This window comes from Alosa alosa, chromosome 14 (assembly GCF_017589495.1).
Source record: "Alosa alosa isolate M-15738 ecotype Scorff River chromosome 14, AALO_Geno_1.1, whole genome shotgun sequence".
NCBI lineage: Eukaryota > Metazoa > Chordata > Actinopteri > Clupeiformes > Clupeidae > Alosa > Alosa alosa.
In genome coordinates this window covers 1,895,040-1,914,989 of record NC_063202.1, presented here as the reverse complement: position 1 = coordinate 1,914,989, position 19,950 = coordinate 1,895,040, and the positions used below count along the sequence as shown (strand labels likewise).

General features: G+C 44.0%; 1 protein-coding gene across 4 annotated transcripts; it reads right to left on the bottom strand.

Moving 5' to 3' along the window:
• Window positions 1–4,124: 4,124 nt before the first annotated feature.
• Window positions 4,125–10,202, bottom strand: si:dkey-56m19.5 (proteoglycan 4). Of its 4 annotated transcripts, none has more exons than XM_048263565.1 (2): window positions 9,964–10,202; window positions 4,125–6,634 (listed from the first exon to the last, which is right to left on the bottom strand). In XM_048263565.1, exon 2 carries the CDS (start codon window positions 6,624–6,626, stop codon window positions 4,872–4,874), a length of 1,755 nt encoding a protein of 584 aa, XP_048119522.1. In that variant the 5' UTR covers window positions 6,627–6,634; window positions 9,964–10,202; the 3' UTR covers window positions 4,125–4,871. The 4 variants fall into 4 exon arrangements, with proteins under 4 accessions (XP_048119522.1, XP_048119523.1, XP_048119524.1 ...); XM_048263566.1 differs by lacking the exon at window positions 9,964–10,202 and adding an exon at window positions 9,555–9,775; XM_048263567.1 differs by lacking the exon at window positions 9,964–10,202 and adding an exon at window positions 9,400–9,535.
• Between the last annotated feature and the right edge of the window lie 9,748 nt (window positions 10,203–19,950).

Sequence of the window (19,950 nt, the reverse complement as noted above, 5' to 3'; positions counted from 1 at the left end):
GCCCCCTCTCTCTATCCCTCTCTCTTTCTCTCTCTCTATCCCTCTCTCTTTCTCTCTCTCTCTCACACACACAGACGTAGTGATTGCCACCATACACATTTTCTCAGGTGGAGGCCTATTTAGCTTGTAGATTGAGGATAACAAATCCTGTCTTAATATCTGTGTGAACTGTATGAAGATTTTTTCGCACACTGACACCGACACACAACACTCTCTCTCTCTCTCTTTCTCTCTCTCTCTCTCACACACACACACATCCATACACACACACGCACACATTACATTGTATTCCATTGGAACAGTTTGTTCTATTAGTATGCAAAAAATTTTTAAAATGACGACATCTCTACAAGCAACTCAGACCTCTACCGGCAGATCTACCAGAGTTAAACCCACTGTTTTTCGGACAATATTGTCAAACTTGCCTCGTAAGTCCAGTGTCATCGCACGTGTCTGTACAGGATTTTAACAATTATGTAAACTGGGCCTCTGATTCTCCCCAGCTTCATATGAGGCCTTGCACACTACAGGCTACAATAATATGGCCTTTCAATTGAGTCCACATATACTTTCCTGTTTTTCTTTCAAAGGCATCACAGAGAGAATGGCCATGGAACGAGGGGGCATTTCCACATTTACGGAGGAGGAGAGGTGGAAGAAGGAAGAAAACGATGTGTGTGTGTGTGTGTGTGTGTGTGTGTGTGTGTGTGTGTGTGTGTGTGTGTAGTGGGGGGTGTTCAGGAAAGCAAACTGTGCTCCGTGCCAGAGCTCCTGTATAGAGAGCATACTGTTGAGAGTAACCAGGCGATGCAGCTGGGCTGAGCAACTATGCAGCTCGTATGCAGGCTTTAAATCAAGATGCAAGCCAGGCCCTCCACTGCCCAACACAGACCACTGAATGGACCAACACAGACTGACTCTGTGCATGTGTGAATGAGAGAGATAGACAGAGAGACAAGGAGAGAAGAGAGGAACAGTATAGAAATAGAGTGAGTATAACAGATAGATAGATAGATAGATAGATAGATAGATAGATACTGTACATAGATAGATAGATAGACAGACAGACAGATGTACATAGATAGATAGATAGATAGATTGAAAGTTAAAGTTACTATTCATTATGCTGTATACTGTACACAGATGCCAAGAGAGGTGAGGAGAGACTGAGCCCAGCAGAGCTAAGTAAAGGAAGGAACTCCATTCCCTTAAGCATTATGTACAGGGGAGTGGAAACTGAACACCTTGTGTTAGAATTCCTCACCATGATCCTATCCCCTCCATATAGACAAAACCAATCAGAAATGCTGTGATGACAGACAGATACACACACACATCCACCATACACACAGAAGGAGAGAGAAAGAGACAGACAGACAGACACAAAGACAGACAGACAGAGAGAGAGAGAGAGAAGGAGGCTGTTTGAATCTTTAATGTAATGTTTTTACTGGCCCCTTGATTATGTAACAGCTGAGGTCGGCGAGCATTTTGAACTCCCAGTCCATCCTCGGAGAAGTGAAGGCTTGTCATTTTGGGACACTGTGTCTTCAACATGACTTCCCCCTTTTCTGAACCTGGTGATTTATGTTAAGGTCACAGCAGATGTAAGCTCCTTAAATACTTTTCTTGAGGACAAAAAATGCTTTTTAAGTCAGTGTTGACAAGCTATCACGTCAGATAGTGCATGTCAGACCAACCCCTTTGTAAATATTGTTAAAATTCACAGAAAATAATTATACAATTTCTGTTTCATTTTATATACCACACTCTTAAAACAAATGTCTTCAAAAACAACACAACTTACATTGTGTTGTTCTCTCTGTCCAGAGAGGGGAAACACAGTTTGCGTTGTTTCCAACGCATTACTTGCATTGAAAATAACATAACTAGCATTGAAAACAATCCAACTTGCGTTGTTTTAACGAAACTCTTCCAACACATTTGTTTTAAGAGTGCACATGAAACTCACACAAACAATAAAATATGTTATGTTTTGTCAATATGTCAAAAGTTTAGCCCTGACGATCAGTTTGGCTTTGGGTTTCTGAACGCAGTTTTGGTGACAGAGTGGATTTGCCCTTTAAAAAACAATGAATGAGGAACATTCCTTCAAAATGACTTTTCATTTTTTTTGTCAGATGTTTGACAAGCTTCAGAAAAATAAAAAAAAGAACCCAGCAAGTAAACCCACCCCCCTCCTCTCAAAACATTCCTTTCATATATTGGAGGGACTGGGGTGCTAGTGTGTGTGTGTGTGTGTGTGTGTGTGTGTGTGACTGGGTCTTTTTCTCCGTTTTTTTGTCTTTCCTTTTCATGTTCCTATTCTTTCCTTTCTTTTTTTCTCCTCTTTCTCCTCATAGTTCTTCCTCGTGTTACATTTCTCCTCATAGTTCTTCCTCGTGTTAAATTTTTCCACAACAGGAGAAACCGTGAGCTGTGTCTAGCAGCACCCACTCTTAAGCCGAACAAGGACACTTGGGATTCATGTACGATTTCCTATAATTCTTTACTACATAATACCCGACATTTCACTGCAGTGGGCTGTGCAGGCATATTATGTGCTGAGGTGCGGCTAACACTCCGGTGCGCAGTGCAGAGCGTGGTCATGTGGACGTGTTAGTGTCCACTTGAGAAATACAGAGGGACCTCTCAGAGAGGAGGCCCAGACCAAGAGGGAACGTGTTGGGCAGCATTCCTCCAGGAGAGACGGCCACTGAAGCGCCGGAGCGTTCAAAGCCCCAGCACCGGGCCCACTTCCTCAGCAGCTACACACACACACACAGAAAACACCCCACAAGCCCCTTATCCTCGACTCTTATCCACCCCAGTCACCCGGTGCTTATTTCTATTGAACATTTTTTTTATCTCCTTCTGCTCTGTATATGGATCAGAAGACTTGTACTTTGTTATTGTAAATCCTCCTCTTTTCTCATGTCATTTCTCCCCTTCACTACTCCTCTGCTTCTCTCGTTTCACCCCCTCACCTGCCATGTCTCTCTGGGGGTCTGCTGACGCTCACAGAGGTGGAAAACTGGCTGATGGTGACACAGTGCTTGCGCATGCGCGTAGGTGTGTACATGTACATTAAGGATGTGTGTGAGTCTGCATGGATGTGTGTGTCGAGTGTGTGAATCTGTATGTGAGGTAGGGGGATTATCTTGTTCGTCATGGCTATCGTCTCTCTCTCTCTGTGTGTTTGTGTTTGTTGTGTGTGTGTGTGTGTGGCATCAGTCCTTGTCTTTTCAACCAGCAGACCTCCAACTCTTCAGCAACCCGATGTACAATCCCCATGCTGTTTCAGCCGACAAGAAACACCCAACCCCCCAAAAAACACACTCTCCCACCCACCCCCTTGCTTTCAAAGCCCCTTCCTCCAGGAAAGAATTCCGACCCCTCCCCCATTCCCTCTTGCAATCTCGCTCTGTGAAATGTTGGGAATATTTTGCTGCCTCGTCTTGGAGTGCAAGTGATACGTCTCCTGGTGAGGGGGCGGTGGTGTGGAGCAAAGTAGAGGCGAGGGGGGGGGCGACACACACACACCATGTAGCTGGGCAGACATGTTCCGCGTACCTCAAACAAGCATGTGTCAATCGTGCAAACGCTCAGAGGCCAATGACTCGTAGATCATTGTTTTGTCCGAGCTACAGCACCCTGCAGCTAAATAGAAACAATCCATGGCAGAGGAAAAGGGAAACAGATTTAAATAACACGACATCTAACATGCAGGATAAATTAGATCAAGCATGCAGACTTTTTCCTATAACGCTTCACTTTGACGGAAAGCTAATTTGATTCCCATTTGATCCAATTAGTAATTATGATATTACGATTGTGTCAACTGTGTGGTGTTAATGCAAAAATCAACAGTTAACCCCGAACCAGACCTGGCCTGTATCTGGCTCACAACAGCCTCATCTCAGACACACAAAGGAACAATCTAGAAAATCCACTCCGAGCGCTGACTGCACAGCAGGCTCTCTCAAGCAAACATTTTGATGTCATTAGGTGTTTTTGAATAATTAATGCTGTGTAAGACAAACCTAATTAGTTGTCTGAAGGTTAATCATAACTCAAATATGCAAGGGGAACTCCTCATAGCAGAAATACAAAAAGAAGCATGGTTAAGGTATAACAGTCTCTTTTATTTTCTAAGCCAAGCCATCAAGTTAAAATTAACATTCCTCACTGCTTCTCTGTTATGGAAAGGTCAGAAAGGTCTTATCCTTTAATCTTGTTTTACATAGTTACGGAAAGGATATGTGAAAGTCAAAATTAGATTATATACTATTAAATGCTAATCCAATAAAACATTTTTTGTCTTAATATTCATCAGGCTCACACACAAAGACAAGACTACTCATTCCATTCATAGTTTCCTTTGTTATTGTATTTTGTTCTGTGGTCCAGTTTTTACCCCCTTTCACCTTCTCTCTTCTCAGCAGTTTTTCATCACTGAAATGGGTCTGGCATTGGTCTCTCCTGGGCCTGCTACTACAGGACCAGCAGCCCCTCGGCCCTCACAAGAGACACACTTGGACTCTTTGTGCCTTTCTCTCGCTCAATTGTGTCCTCACTCATTCACATCTCACTCACTTTTCTCTCTTCGTCATGCTCACCCTCACTCTCAGCTCTTGAGTGGTTGGATTTCTTCTTTTTTTTTTTTTTTTTTGGCTAACCAGAAATTCCTTTGCCTGAGTTACTGCAACACGTTCGCTTGAAGCTTTATCTTCAGAGGCGTGTGTTGCAAAAGGAGGTGTTTATTGATGTTCTTGTACTGTTTGTTGGTGTTTTTGTTTGTTTACATCGTTAAAACAGGATTCACAGTTGTTTTTTGTTATTATTTGCTTTTCTGTTGTTAAGTTAGTTTCTCAGATGATGTCGACCACCTGACTCACTGCAGCCTCGACGATGTCTGGGATCAGGGCGTCCACCTGGCTCAAGTCCTTTTTAAGTTCACAGTCACTGGGGGCCTCATGGGGGGCCTGCTCCTCCTCTGGCTGCACCACGCCATTCACACACTCCTCCGCCGGCTGCTGCTCGGCCAGCGCAGCGGGCTGCTCCGCTGATACGGGTTCAGGTGCGGCCTTCTCGCTCACGCCGTTGACCTCCGGTGCGGAAGCGGGCTCCTCCGGGGCGCTTTCACACTCGCCGTTATCCAGTGGCGCGTCCACAGCCGGCGCCTCTTCACTGGGTGACGACGGCGCCGCATCGGAGGCGGCGGCCTCCTCAGTGGAGAGTTCGTTGGTAGACGTGGACTCAGAGATGACGATCTCGGGGATGGCCTCGGCTGAATCCTCGACGGCTGGGGCGGCAGCAGCCTCAGCGCTTTCTGGCTCTGAGACGGCAGCAGCAGCAGCAGGCTCTGACTCCGACACGGGCTCTGGTTCTGAGACAGCAGCAGCGGCAGGCTCTGACTCCGACACGGGCTCTGGTTCTGACTCAGGGGCAGCAGCAGGCTCTGACACGGGCTCTGGCTCTGGCTCAGGGGCAGCGGCAGGCTCTGACACGGGCTCTGGTTCTGGCTCAGGGGCAGCGGCAGGCTCTGACTCCAACACGGGCTCTGGCTCGGCTTCCACAGGGGTGGCAGCAGCAGATGCCACCTCTGGCTCTGAGGGTGCTGTGGATGACTCCTCTGGCTCAGTGACAGTCTGTGGTTCTGGTTCGGCTTCAGGCTCCGGTTCTGGCTCTGGAGCAGCAGCAACTAAGGTGACTTGCGTGACCTCAATCACTTCTGTGACTTCCACATCGCCCACGACCTCTTGGACAATTTCTATCTCCTCCACTACTACCACCTCTTGTATAGGCTCTGGCTTTGGCGTCGTTTCTGGCTCTGGTGTTGGTTCTGCTGCAGGTTCCTCAGCTGCCGCTTCCTCTGGTGCTGCTGCAGGTTCCTCTGGAACGGGTGCTGGAGGTTCCTCTGAAACGGCTGCTGGAGGTTCCTCTGGAGCGGGTGCGGAAGGCTCCTCGGGTGCTGCTGCTGGAGGTTCCTCTGGAACGGCTGCTGGAGGTTCCTCTGGAGCGGGTGTGGAAGGCTCCTCGGGTGCTGCTGCTGGAGGTTCCTCTGGAACGGGTGCTGGAGGTTCCTCTGGTGCTGCTGCAGGTTCCTCAGGTGCGGCTGCTGCAGGTTCCTCTGGAGCGGGTGCTGGAGGTTCCGCAGGTGCGGCTGCTGCAGGTTCCTCAGGTGCTGCTGCGGGAGGTTCTTCGGGTGCTGCTGCTGGAGGTTCCTCAGGTGCTGCTGCGGGAGGTTCTTCGGGTGCTGCTGCTGGAGGTTCCTCAGGTGCTGCTGCTGGAGGTTCCTCAGGTGCTGCTGCGGGAGGTTCTTCGGGTGCTGCTGCTGGAGGTTCCTCAGGTGCGGCTGCAGTCTGTTCCTCAGGTGCTGCGGCTGGTTCAGCAGCAGGCTCTACCGGTGCAGCGGCTGCAGGTTCCTCCTTTGCCTCGGCTACCTGTTCCTCTGCCGCAGGAGCTGCAGCTTCAGTAGTGGGGGCTGCCTCAGCCTGTTCGGGTGCAGCCTCCGCCGCCTCCACCTTCTGTTCTACCTGGGCCACAGCTGCCGCCTCCTCCTTCTTCTCCTTCGGGTCACTGACATCATACCCCTTCTTCTTCTTGCTTAGCTTGGCTCCCATGGTGAGTTCTGTGAGTAGCAGGAGCATAGCAGGAGAGTCTGTTAGCGTCAGTACTAATACTTGTGTTTACACTTTTAACTGAACCACACCCACCCCACTCCATATTAAAAATGGAATAATCAACTCAGACACCAAACACGAGTTCCATACTCAACTTGTCCACTCATTGGACTGAATAGAAGAAAGTGAGAGAGAGTTGTATAGGCGCATGCAAGAGTGCGAGAGAGAGATAGATCATTTGGTCTTTCCTTCTTAAAGCACACTAACCCTTTCTCCTCTTAAGAAGGACACTAACTCATTTCGACCGGGAGCCATGGACACAGACTGCGAGTGGTGCCAAAACACGTCTATGGAGGACATCTAAAAGACAAACTGCCACAGGACAGGAGCTTTGGCCAGTCCTTTACATTCCTTACCACACACTCATGTGAACTCAAAGGGCAATGTATCCACGAATCTCAGGAAGGCAACGGTGCCAAATGAGCGCCTACAGTTCATCTACCCCTTTAATAGACGGCTTGGTCCACACTGGCATCCTTTCAGAACAGCCTTCTGGGTCAATCACATGAGGTATAGTAGGATACATCCGAGGACTAAATTCAGCTCTTTGTAAAAAAAATTGGCTTTCCTACCTGGGAAATTATATTGCTACTCCCTAGCCTGCAAAGCATGAAGACTGAATGCAAAACCACAGAGCTGGAACAATTGCCTGGTCCAATGGCTTGTTTAATCAAGATTTTCAGGCTATCAAACAAGAAAGTGTACTGCAAATAGGTACTTTGAAACAAGGAGCCAGGTCTGTGTCGACATGTGATCATTTTCTTCCCTCAGCAAATGCTTGGAGGCATTGTACTTTCAGTGGACTGAAGGTGAGATGAGCTAGAAAACTTCAAAAGTAGTCCCTCCACCTAACTTCCTGCTGCTGCTAGTTAATTAGAAGTGAATCAACAAAGAACATGTGAGGGTGAACAAGTGGTCTTGCCTTGTCACATAGGAATGGTGTTACATTGGCTTTACTTCTAGCTGCATGAACAATGACAAGGGAGGATTTCAACAGCATGCAACTTCCTTATTCCTGTATAGAGAAGTAAGTGAAAACAACTAAAAGCACCCATGACTGCTGCCATCACTTACACTGGATGCAGGCCAGATCTCTCCCATGACATTGAAAGGTTTTTTAGAGAAGCAGTTAGATTAATCTAATAAACCCTTACAGGAGAAGAAACTGCCAGCCAGTTTCACTCTAATTGCAGTGGGGGTGGGAAACAACCTCTGCCATAACGGTAGGAATTCCACGAGCCCCGCAGCAATCATTAGTGCCTCTGATGATTGGCCATTAATAATTTAAAGCAAATTTCATGGATTAGTGAGGTGGGGGTAGGAAGAGGTTCTACTAGCCAAAGACTGGACCTTGCTGTAAAATGTCGGCTGCCATCAATTATCAATCAATTGGACACCTTTGCCCGACGTCACACGTGTGATCGTGCAACTATTGTTATAATTATCTGAGGTGCAGCACACGCCTCTGCTTAATAGAAACTGTCCGTTGTGCTGCATTGGAGCAATCAGGAATGGTTGCACCAGTCATCCACAAATCAATTCACATGCTGAAGCCCGCGGTCAGTCTCCCGCACCAGTTCCGGCTGCAGCTACCAGCCTCGATGCACACACGTTCCTCCTCAACCGAGTCAACTCAGCCGCTTTCTTCCCACACAATATGCTCGCCGTGTGCCAATTAAGGTAATTGCCCGGATTATTGCGGAGGATTTGACTCAATTTATTCTTTCTTCTTAATCGGAATCAGGCGAATTTTACACCCATATAAGTAGCGGCAAAATTGTACTGGGAGGCGAAGTCTATATTGCACATGCAAATAAGATCCTACAAGGAATCAGAAATGCGCTACCCATCGCTGACAGGAAGCAGCAAGGAAATATAGCTCACTCTTGAGAACACAACGATCCGGCTAACATTGCCATGACTAAAATGAGAGAGATTACACATTTTAGGTCAATGATATCGCAAGTCAAGATCAATGTAAACACCAAAACCACACACTAATATTTAATCTCAGGGCACACTCAGGTGGTTATAAAAAACGTGGCATGTTTCAGTAAGCCCTGCCTCTCAATAAAAGATTTGCCCAACGCGCAGCGCAGATGAAATTCCTACAGGAGTAACAAGCCAAAGCCAGTGGCTGCGAGTGTTGTTGGCAAAGTAAAGTTAACATTCAAATCTGGCTGCAAGTGAGTAGCGTAGCCGCCACCCAAAACAATAGGACCGACATAAATCACTGATTGCAGAGAACCATCATCTCTACAAACGCAGTGATTCTGCGCCCAACCCCGATCCCCCCGCCTCTCCCCTCTCCCCTTTTTGTTCATGATCACGTAGGCTATCCACTAAAAGAGTTAGCCTACACTGGCGTAACACTCCCTGACGGTGTGAATTAAAAAACAGACACCCCAACAGGCCCTTATAAAGTAAACTGCTGTCGAAAGTAGGATGATTTTGATGGGCTATTTGTACAGCATGACCACACATATATGGCAATTAACACATTGTTTTAGTATTTGTAGGTTACAACATGGGGTTTGGAAAAAAATATATTCCAACCTCTAGAAAATCTGGAATTAATTACCTTAAGAGTAACCACACCTTCACAAAATTGCGCTGTGCCAGTGGGCCGACAACTCTGAGCACCAAACCAGGGGGTATTCTCTTGTAACAAATCACATAGGCTATTGTTTCGCAAGACCAAGGCAAATCTTACCCCCTTCAAGAAAGACACACGCTTCAGATTATCCCGCAAAATGTAAGCCTGTAGGCTAGATGTTCGATGAACAACGCATGTAGAACGAGCACAGCTGAACACGATGCAAAAATACCAAATAGCACTAACAGAGAACAATGGATATATGAATCAACCTCTCGACGGCGAGTCCAGTAACCATCCCCAGCTCTCTCCAGATTTCCAGCAGGGGAGTTTCAGAATTAAGGCTACTACAATCCAGAAAGTCTAAGTATATATAGTCTTTTGATCCCGTGAGGAAAATTTGGTCGCTGCATTTATCCCAATCCGTGAATTAGTGAAACACACTCCGCACAGTGAGGTGAAGCACACACTAATCCCGGCGCAGTGAGCTGCCTGCAACAGCAGCGGCAGTGAGGGGTTAGGTGCCTTGCTCAAGGGCATTTCAGCCGTGCCTACTGATCGGGGTTCGAACCGGCAACCCTCCGGTTACAAGTCCGAAGCGCTAACCAGTAGGCCACGGCTGCCCCAAGAGAGAGCGGGTGGGTGCCCGTGGCAACTATCCGGACCAAAAAGTTTACCGACCTGGTTTGCTGCTAAGATGATCCCTTGAAAGCGGTGTGGTGGGAAGAGTCGGATAGTTGTTCTTCCCCCTCTGCAAGAATAGCTTTGAATTGAGGAGGCAAGCTCGCGACTGACAGCTGCGCCCGTTCCTGCTCGCTCCCCGTGGTCCAATATGAGACCGTGTGTTTCTGCTCTGCGCGCACCCCTCCTGCTTCCCTCACAGTCAGCGAGACATCTGTCGCTATCACAACCTACCCTACCCTGCCCACTACCCTCATGAATACCCGCCTTCTCCCTCCTCCCCTGCCGTACCCCCTCCTTGTATGCATATTTCTGTAGATTAGATGGGCTTTATTTGTTTTGGGGGAAAATAATGGCCCTTTCTTGCTTGACTTTGTTGACTCATTGAGTGGTTGTTATGGTGATCAACTTTACTTGTGTCTGAAAGTTATGTGTCTTTTTTGCGTGTTTGTGATATTTTTTTTTCTAGAGAGATGTTTTGGTGGAGCTTAACCATCGCCTTTCTGCTGAGCAGTTTCTCTCTATATCTAGGTTTTCACACTCTTGATTGAAAACTCTTGATTGTGAAGATTTCACAGCATTATGACACTCCCATCCCCATTCTGGTCGAACTTTTGGTTGCAATTAGTAATGGTGAATATGCAAGCAACAAAAAAAAAAGTTTTTATATACATCTATGTCATTGACAAAGAGTGGTGTGGTCACATGATTGCGTAACGTGGCACCTTTACACAGCGGCTGCGGTTAAGTCAACACAACTGTGTACCATTAACCTTCAAGAACACAATGTTTAGGCCTACTCCATGCTCAGACACACAAACACACACACACATAACCCCAGTAGTCACCATTCTCAATATCACTTGCCCACCTTTAAGTGTCCTGACATGTCACACCGAGGCGTAACCTGCCTGGAAGGTGTTAATGGGATAATGTACATGGCAGGGTCGCGCAGAAATTCTGCATCTTGTTCCAACTCGGCACATTCTCTTCTGTGGTGTGCCAAATGCAGAATACACTCATTGATTTCGATACACTTGATTTCATCGATACACTTGATTTCATCGATACACTTATGATTGTGTCACGGCCTGTCTCCTTGGTCAACCGGTTAACTTGCCCACAGAGTCTCAACAAAAGGCTTTAAGTACACTGATCACCCTGCAGTGCAGTCAGTTACATAAATGCATTCGGAAGGCCTTGTCCCGCACACATCATTGATCCTTTTTAAAATGAGCGAGTGTGCTTGGTTTCATTGTCAAAGCAACTTTGTCCACCTATCCAATGAAAATAGTCCATTTCCACTTATATCCTGGTTAGAAAATGAGGGATTTATTGGCTTGCATGCCTAGATACCTTCCCCTTGATCACTAAATACAAAGCTTTTGTTTCCCCCTCCCATTCATGTCCTGTCTCCAATCTTAATTTGGTCTTCTCTACTCACTCTTCCAGTGACTCAATCAACCCTGTGCCCAACAGTAGCAGCACTTCAGATTAGATACATTGTCATTTGGAATGTGATCATACATTGTCATTTGGAATGTGATCATACATGGTCATTTGGAATGTGATCATACATGGTCATTTGGAATGTGATCATACATGGTCATTTGGAATGTGATCATACATGGTCATTTGGAATGTGATCATTTGGAATGTGGTCATTTGGAATGTGGTCATTTGGAATGTGATCATACATGGTCATACAAACTAGTTTCTTGTCTTTTTGTTGTACTCTCTCTCTCCAGGCTAGAACTCTTGCCGCATTCCTGTATGACAAAAGAGAAGTTCCACTAAATTCAAGTACTTGAAGGCATTGGCTAAAAGACAGAACATGATATTGTGCTGTTTATTTGAATGCAGTGTCCAGTTTCTTGCTCCTTCCTTAAGTCTGGAGTAGACTGTTGGTTTTTCAGTTGGGTTCCTAATTTGTTGAGACAGGTCCTTCTCTATTAATGGGTAGTGGGCAAGGTTATGGAATTCCCAGACCCTAAATTGCTGACAGTGTTATTTATGGCCTGTGGGCTTTGTGTCCTCTGCTGAGACTTACAAACAAAATGTAAATAAACCATAAAATGAGTGTCAAAGTAAATTTATGAGAATAGCACTTCATAAGGTTAGCTGTGAAGCCAGTGCCCCCTAGTGTTTCAATTATAGCAGTGCAATGCATTAAATAAAGTGAGTTACAAAAGTAGATGTTATACACAGGGGTGAAAGTAGTTTTTATTTCTTGGTGGTACTATGATATAGAGTTATATAATGGCCCACCAGAGCCAAATAAAATTTCACTTAGCCTAATTATTTATTATTTATTTATTTGCTTATTTACTGTATTAGTCTACTTATCAAGCATTCACTAGGACTTCTTATCACTCTAGTATCACTCTTTATCCCACCTGCATCTGTTTTTGATTATGAATAAATGGCAAACACTTAATTTCAACATTTATTTATTTATTTAACCTAGTTACTCTGCTCGCTCCCCACTTCCAATCAATTTTTTTTTATATATAGGCTACCGTATATCATGAAACACGTTTCTTTGAGTCATGCCTTTTATTTGGGAGACTGCAACATACTTCTGTCCGCTAAAACACTTTCATTATTGCTGCGCAAGATCTGGTTAAGCCATTACACGCACTGTCTGTCTCCTGTCTCTCCAGCGAAACACTGCACACATAAAACCAGAATAGGCTATTGAAACATCAACATATTTTTCTTTAGCCTGTATGTTTTTTTTTATTTGGGAGACTTTCCAAGAAACGTCCGTCTGCTAAAACACTTTGGATACCAGTGCACGTTGGCGCAATTACTGTAGGCTACTGTACGCGCGCTATAGCTTGCTCGTTGTCTGTCCAGCTGCACGGGAGGTTTAGACACAATTCAGATACAGTTCAGAACGATGTATATGACATATATTTTGGGGGAAACGTGTTGCTTCTGGTAATTTGACGTTAGCAGTTGTGTTGTCATGCTGAAAGTGCTATATTTTTCAGAGACAGTATAGTTTTCTTTCCGGTACGGCGTACCCTCTCCAAATATTTTAGTGGTACTCCGTACCGGCCAGTACCGGCTTACTTTCACCCCTGGTTATACAGTAAATATATGTAGACATCTAAGATATTGGTGTACACTCTTCTATGTTGTGTATTCATGTACTGTGTTGAATACGGGTGGAGGGTTTCACTTTATCTTGAGTTGTTGCCAGGAGAATGGCAATGATAAGAGTTTGCCGGTTCATTCTCAACTGAAACACTGTACCCAGCAGACCCAAGATTAAGATATGACGTTGTGTGGATAGAGTTGGTGTCCTTTCAAAAACACCTGGTAGTTTGAGTGCATTAGCTCAGAGGCACAGCCACTGCCACCTGAAACAGAGGAACACTGAAGACTTGTATTGTGTGTCCCTTCTGGCACAACACCTGAGAGAGAGAGAGAGAGAGAGAGAGAGAGAGAGAGAGAGTGAGTTAGGGGGAGTGAGACAAAGAATGCAGGAGACAGAGGAAGAGAGAGAGGGAGAGGACTGCATGTTTTTGTTTTTGCTGCCAGCGGGACCTCACTGCTAGAGCATGGGAGTGGGCGGGTCAGGTTACTTGTGAAGTGGTGTGAGTCAGAGGCCTGGCATGCTATACCGCTCTCCAGTGACCGCCACCACCTCCCCACACTCACAACACCTTTCCCTCGCCTGTCCACTCTGCACCCCATACTCCCATCTATGCGATCCTGAATGTAGGCCTATTTCATGCACAGGCTACTTCTCACTATGTTCATAAACTAAAGCTAGCTCTGCTTTAAAGGTATGGCAGTGACCTCTAGTAATAATAGTACTAGAGTGAAAGTAATGGGGGCAGGAAACACACTGTGTGTGAGCATTGCATCATTGTTCATGTAGTTTGTGCATAATCAAGGCTTAAGGCATAATCAGCGGTTGTGTGCGATTTCAAGCCCATCACATTTAAAGGCGTTATCAGTGGTTGTGTGCGATTTCAAGCCCATTACATTTAAAGGTGTAATCAGCGGTTGTGTGCGATTTCAAGCCCATCACATTTTACGGTGTAATCAGCGGTCGTGTGCGATTTCAAGCCCATCACATTTTACGGTGTAATCAGCGGTCGTGTGCGATTTCAAGCCCATCACATTTAAAGGCGTAATCAGCGTTGTTGTCACATTTAAAGGTGTAATCAGCGGTTGTGTGCGATTTCAAGCCCATCACATTTAAAGGTGTAATCAGCGGTTGTGTGCGATTTCAAGCCCATCACATTTTACGGTGTAATCAGCGGTCGTGTGCGATTTCAAGCCCATCACATTTAAAGGCGTAATCAGCGGTCGTGTGCGATTTCAAGCCCATCACATTTAAAGGCGTAATCAGCGATCGTGTGCGATTTCAAGCCCATCACATTTTACGGTGTAATCAGCGGTCGTGTGCGATTTCAAGCCCATCACATTTAAAGGCGTAATCAGCGGTTGTGTGCGATTTCAAGCCCATCACATTTAAAGGCGTAATCAGCGATCGTGTGTGATTTCAAGCCCATCACATTTTACAGTGTAATAAGCGGTTGTGTGCGATTTCAAGCCCATCACCACATTTAAAGGCATAATTAGCGGTCGTGTGCGATTTCAAGCTCATCACATTTTACGGTGTAATTAGCGATCGTGTGCGATTTCAAGCCCATCACATTGTAAGGTGTAATCAGCGGTTGTGTGCGATTTCAAGCCCATCACATTTTACGGTGTAATTAGCGATCGTGTGCGATTTCAAGCCCATCACATTTAAAGGCTTAATTAGCGATTGTGTGCGATTTCAAGCCCATCGCATTTTAAAGGAGAATTCCGGTGTGATATTGACCTAAAGTGTGTTGAAACGTGATACCGAGTGTGAACGTATGTCTCATCTCGGCTTGTCCCCTGCACTCAGAAATCTGGCGCTAGTTAGCCGATGCTACAAACAGTTTTTCGATGGGGGTGCCTCGGGCATCGGCCTAGCCATCCAAATAAATCACTGTTTTACACCATTTACGAGGCTCAAAGTAGCTCCATGCTTAATTGGTAGACTTCCGAGGGCCTTGACATTTAAAACGAGACATTGAGAACTTTGAAAAAGCACTAGTAGTTTACTTACAAGACGATTTATACAGACAGTATCTTCACGGAGTTTAGCGTTTGCAGCCATCTTGAATTTAGTCACAATAAGTCGAGCGACGAGTATGAATGTACAGGTATGATAAGGGATCAGATTCCAAAAATAATTCCGTGGAAATGCATGGATTCCAGTTGCTGCTACTGGAAGAAACTTATTTTTGAAATCTGAAAAATGCAAAACCTGCTATTTTTTTTAACAGCTTTACATACCCTTTTCTTCACTTTCTGTAAAGGTATAACAGAAACTTGATCAATTTTGGTCATGCTTTGATTTGAAATTGAATGTGCAGTGTTCCCAATGCATTGATATTATGGAATTAACAGCTATTCTAAGGATTTTGAGCTTTATTAAAGGACAATTCCCGTGTTCCAGTTTAGATGGTGATATTTGCATAAAATCAGTGAATATTCAACAAGACCCTGCCTACTTCTTCAGAGTGTTCTGTTCTGCCTCCACCTAGTGCAGGTTCACATTTTCACAAAGTGTTTGCAAGTGAGACAATATAACGGATATCGCTGAAAAGATCACCAGTGTACGTCTAATACATGTCTGTTTAAGCATTATCCACACAAATATGACACATACTGAATGAATAGAAAAAAATAAAACTAGCGATCTAGCTGGGATTCGAACCATGCATGGACAAGAAGGTTGATCCGATAAGTTTCTACATCGTCTATACCAGGGGTTCCCAAACTTTTCCACGACAAGGCCCTCCAAATACCACTAGGTTCTGGCCAAGGACCCCCTTGATGTGACTCCCCCTATTAAACCCATCGACAATACTACGGCAAATGTAAAAATACATTAAGCTAATCCCAATAATTATTTTAGCCACAAGCACTTTGCGATGGAGCATACAGTGTGTAAAAATTGTAGCTTTCTTTTGGGGCTTTCTGCTATATGAGAGCTATCACTCTACTATTATTCCCAGTCATTATCATGGGAAATATAATGTTCAGATATGCCTCACATTATTATAATGGCATTGTATAACAACCCTCATAGTAATAGGTATATTTTAAATTTTCCAAATGTATTTATTTTTTGCTTTTATTTTTCCTTCCAACTTGCTGAGGCCCCGCTGGCACCCCCTCGCGGTCCCCACTTTGAAAACCAATGGTCTATACCACAACACTACGAGCCGCTGAAATCGAAGCCAGATACGCCCATGTTAACTGGTGCTATCATAATTTAACATGGGCATATGCAAGCCTCAAAACAAAGTGGTCCATCTTCGCCTCACATACCAAAACCTAACAGATGTAGGTTAGAACAAACTGCCATGTCCCCACTAACACTTTATTCCGTTTTGGGGGTTAATAATATGAAACATGTCAGTCATGTGCAACAATTATCATAACTTAGTGTTATCTTAGTCTCGGTGAAGTTATGCAGTGAGCTGTCTAGTGATTTGAAGTGAACATATGAAACTTATTTTCTCCGAGTTAGATTTATAATTTGTTGGTCCTAATTTGACGACACAAAATGGTTATCATGGTAGCATATTTATGGATTAGACAACTTCGATGTAGCTAGAGAGTTTGATGACAGATGTTGCTGTTTCAGATTCCCACGTAGCCTAAATTAGTAAATATTTTAGCATTACTGCAGCCTATTACTGCTTAGCAGCCTGTTGCAAAACATTCACATAGCCTAGATGTTTGCTATAATGAATATCTTGATCGATTGACAAATAAGCTGTCACAAGACAACATAGGCCTACACATTAATTTAATTGGAACACCATGCTATTGTAGCTAGAGATACAAAATGACCAGTGGTGCAATTGGTGCAACAGGGTGGCCTATTACTGCTAGCTTGCTATTTTAGTGAGCAGTTCGAGGCCCACAAGTGATCTTCATAATTTTTGCGCACGATGTGTGTTTCTGCACAAAAAACAAACAACGTCTGATGGGGTCATGCCAGTTTGTTACTGTTTGTGATGCAAAATTCATCTGCATTATTCAAGGTGTTTCTTTTTAATAAACTGCCTGTACACTTACAAAGTTCTCAATACTTCGGTTTACATGTAGAGACCCTCATTATGCTACTGTGTAAGTGTGGTGCTATTTTGAGCCTTGTTAGTGGTATAGAAATAGCGATTTCTTTCTACTGTACGTGTGCCCCACGGTTTGCAATAAAACTGGTCACATTCGACTAGCATGAAAACAAATCCCAGCAAACGGTCGAACTCGGTACACATGTGTTATTAACCCCTAGGTCAGGGGTATTCAAATAGAAATGATGAGGGGCCACAATTTTTTTTTCAGTGACTCAAGGGGCCATTTATTGGGACCGTATACGATAACGTATCATAACAATATAACTTATTTATAACATTTATAACATATTTTATAACATAACATTTCCTTTTTATTAAAAACAAAAATATTACCTAAAATAAAAATATAATTTTAATTTGGGCATATATTAAAGACATTGGGATTTGTTGAATTTTGGCTTTCATTGAAGTGAAGTACAAGTGGATCTGTACCGTAACGGCAACGACAAAATGAAGTGTCGTGCAAGTGGATCGGTACCGTTAATGTCTAAACGGGCTCTGGCATTGAGAAAGAGCCACTGTCTCGAGTTTGGGAGGGCTGGACTGGAGTGCTATCTGTTTATCGTTGCCATGGAGGCAACCCCCAGCCTTGTATTGAGATCGCGGCGCGTGGTTTCAAAATAAGAGCGGGCAGCGAGATTGAATTTTTTTTTTTTTTTTTAAATAATTCAAAAAAACTTTTCAAAACAGCTCGAGGGCCATTAATAGATACCCCAAGGGCCACAAAAGTGTATGCCGCTATTTGAGTATGGGGGCCCTAGGTTCATTTTGCGCCGGAATTGTCCTTTACATTTTTAAAATTATAACTGTATATCTGGACGTTTGTTTTGGATAATTGACCTGATGAATGATCCAATCATGACCAACTTTTACTTTTGGCAGAGATTGACCGATTTCCTTTGAAAATGTTTGGTGTTCATGATGCATGCACCTCTAGGCCTTTGGGAATAAAAACAGCCCCACAATAGTACACCCCCTCCACCATAATTCTCATTAGGCATGGGGTTCTTTTCAGTAGCCAATTCTTCTATGTATGACAAACACACCTAAAGTGTTTCTATCCAAATTTTCATTTCATCTGACAATAGACCACACTTCCAGACAAAGTCACTGTACCATTCAGTAACTCCTGGCGTTTAAATGACTGGGCAGGCTTTTACCTGGCATGCCCTCTAAATAATCTATTGTGGTCACTTGAAGATTTCTTTGGAGGGACTTGGTGACCCCAAGATACCTTTGTCTGTAACTCTCCAACATACTGGGGGCAAGATACATGGGTCTTTGTCCAAAGCATGTTTGTCACAATTCCAAATGATTAGAACCTTTTAACCATTGTTTTAACTGTAAATATAGGCATTTTCAACAAAGTAGGCTACCTAGTTTTCATAAACTCTGACTTACAAATGTCAACACACTTTCTTTTCATTTAAATTTAGTGTATTCTCTTGTCTTTCCGATGTTGAAAAATTACTAGAAGATTTATCCTCTGTGTGACTTTATTTTCATACCATAGTGAAAAAGAAAGTCATGAACTATTTCTGAAAGTTTAGACACTCTGATTAACTTAAATAAATTAAAGATAGATATACAAGGATACAAGGAAGTTTATTGTCACATATAGTTACTGGATGTAAGAAATGCAGTGAAATTATGTCTGGTGTCAGCCTATTTGTGGGGGTAAAAAGTGCAGTAGAAGAGGGGTTTAGTTTAACTCCCTTACCAAGGAAGAAACCTTGGGCAGATCCACGGCTCAAGGGGCTAACCCAACTGCCAGGGGTCTTGGTGTGTGTGTGTGGGGGTGACAAGGGAGATGGTAGTGTGTTGTGTGTATGTGGGGAGAGGGCAGTGTGCAATATGTATGTTGGAGAAGCTTCCTCATGAGACAATGTGCTGTGTATTGGCGGTGGGCAGTGTGCTGTAAGTATGTTGGGGATGTGTGTTGGAGAAGCTTCCTGATGAAATAATGTGAATATATGAATGTAGATATGAAAATGCTTCTGTTTTGTATATAAGATTTTTCAGGGGTGCCAATAATTGTGAGCAATGTGTTTTCATTAAAAATATTTTTTTCTTTATGAGATTTTCCTTTTTCACAAAATAAAAATGCATCCCTTCAAGGTTGGATTTTTCCAATTTTTTTCATTGTGAGATTACAATAAATCACCAACAGATTATTTTTTATACTGGTTTTTAGTCATCTTTAGCAGCCGTGGCCTACTGGTTCCTATGCAGTATGGAAAACCTGGAAAAGTGTGGAATTTGATTTGAGTAATTTCCAGGTCTGGATAAGTATGGAAAAAAGAAAGAAGGGTATGGATAAATATGTGTGTTTCCAGACTATTGCATCTGCAGTGCTAATCACTTCACTCAGGTCATACTGAACCATTCCTACTGTTGTGTAGCTTAACTGCCAGTCCACATCATCAAGATACAATTGAATGGGGGTCCTCAGAAAAAAAATTCTCCCACAAGGGGACCCTGGTACCAAAACCAAATTGAGAACCCCTGTTCTACTGTATGCAAGTGCCCTACACCATTGTGCACTGGTATGTTTGCGTAGCTCTGCTATTTTTGGCTAAAACACTGGTAGAGGTTTTTGATTTTGTAAAAGATACCAAGACATGGATACTGCATTATCTGATAAACTGTTATTGCAAACAAATAATATTGTTTATGGTGATTTCTGAGGCCTCTGCCAGCAGTGCACTAGTCTCCAACATATGTAGGCTATGCTGTATCTACAGAGAACTAAAAATGTGGGTGCACCTTCCAACACAGCACT

Bases quoted from the DNA above. Each gene is read 5' to 3' on its own strand.
- si:dkey-56m19.5 (XM_048263565.1), bottom strand. From the start codon at position 6,626: ATGGGAGCCAAGCTAAGCAAGAAGAAGAAGGGGTATGATGTCAGTGAC.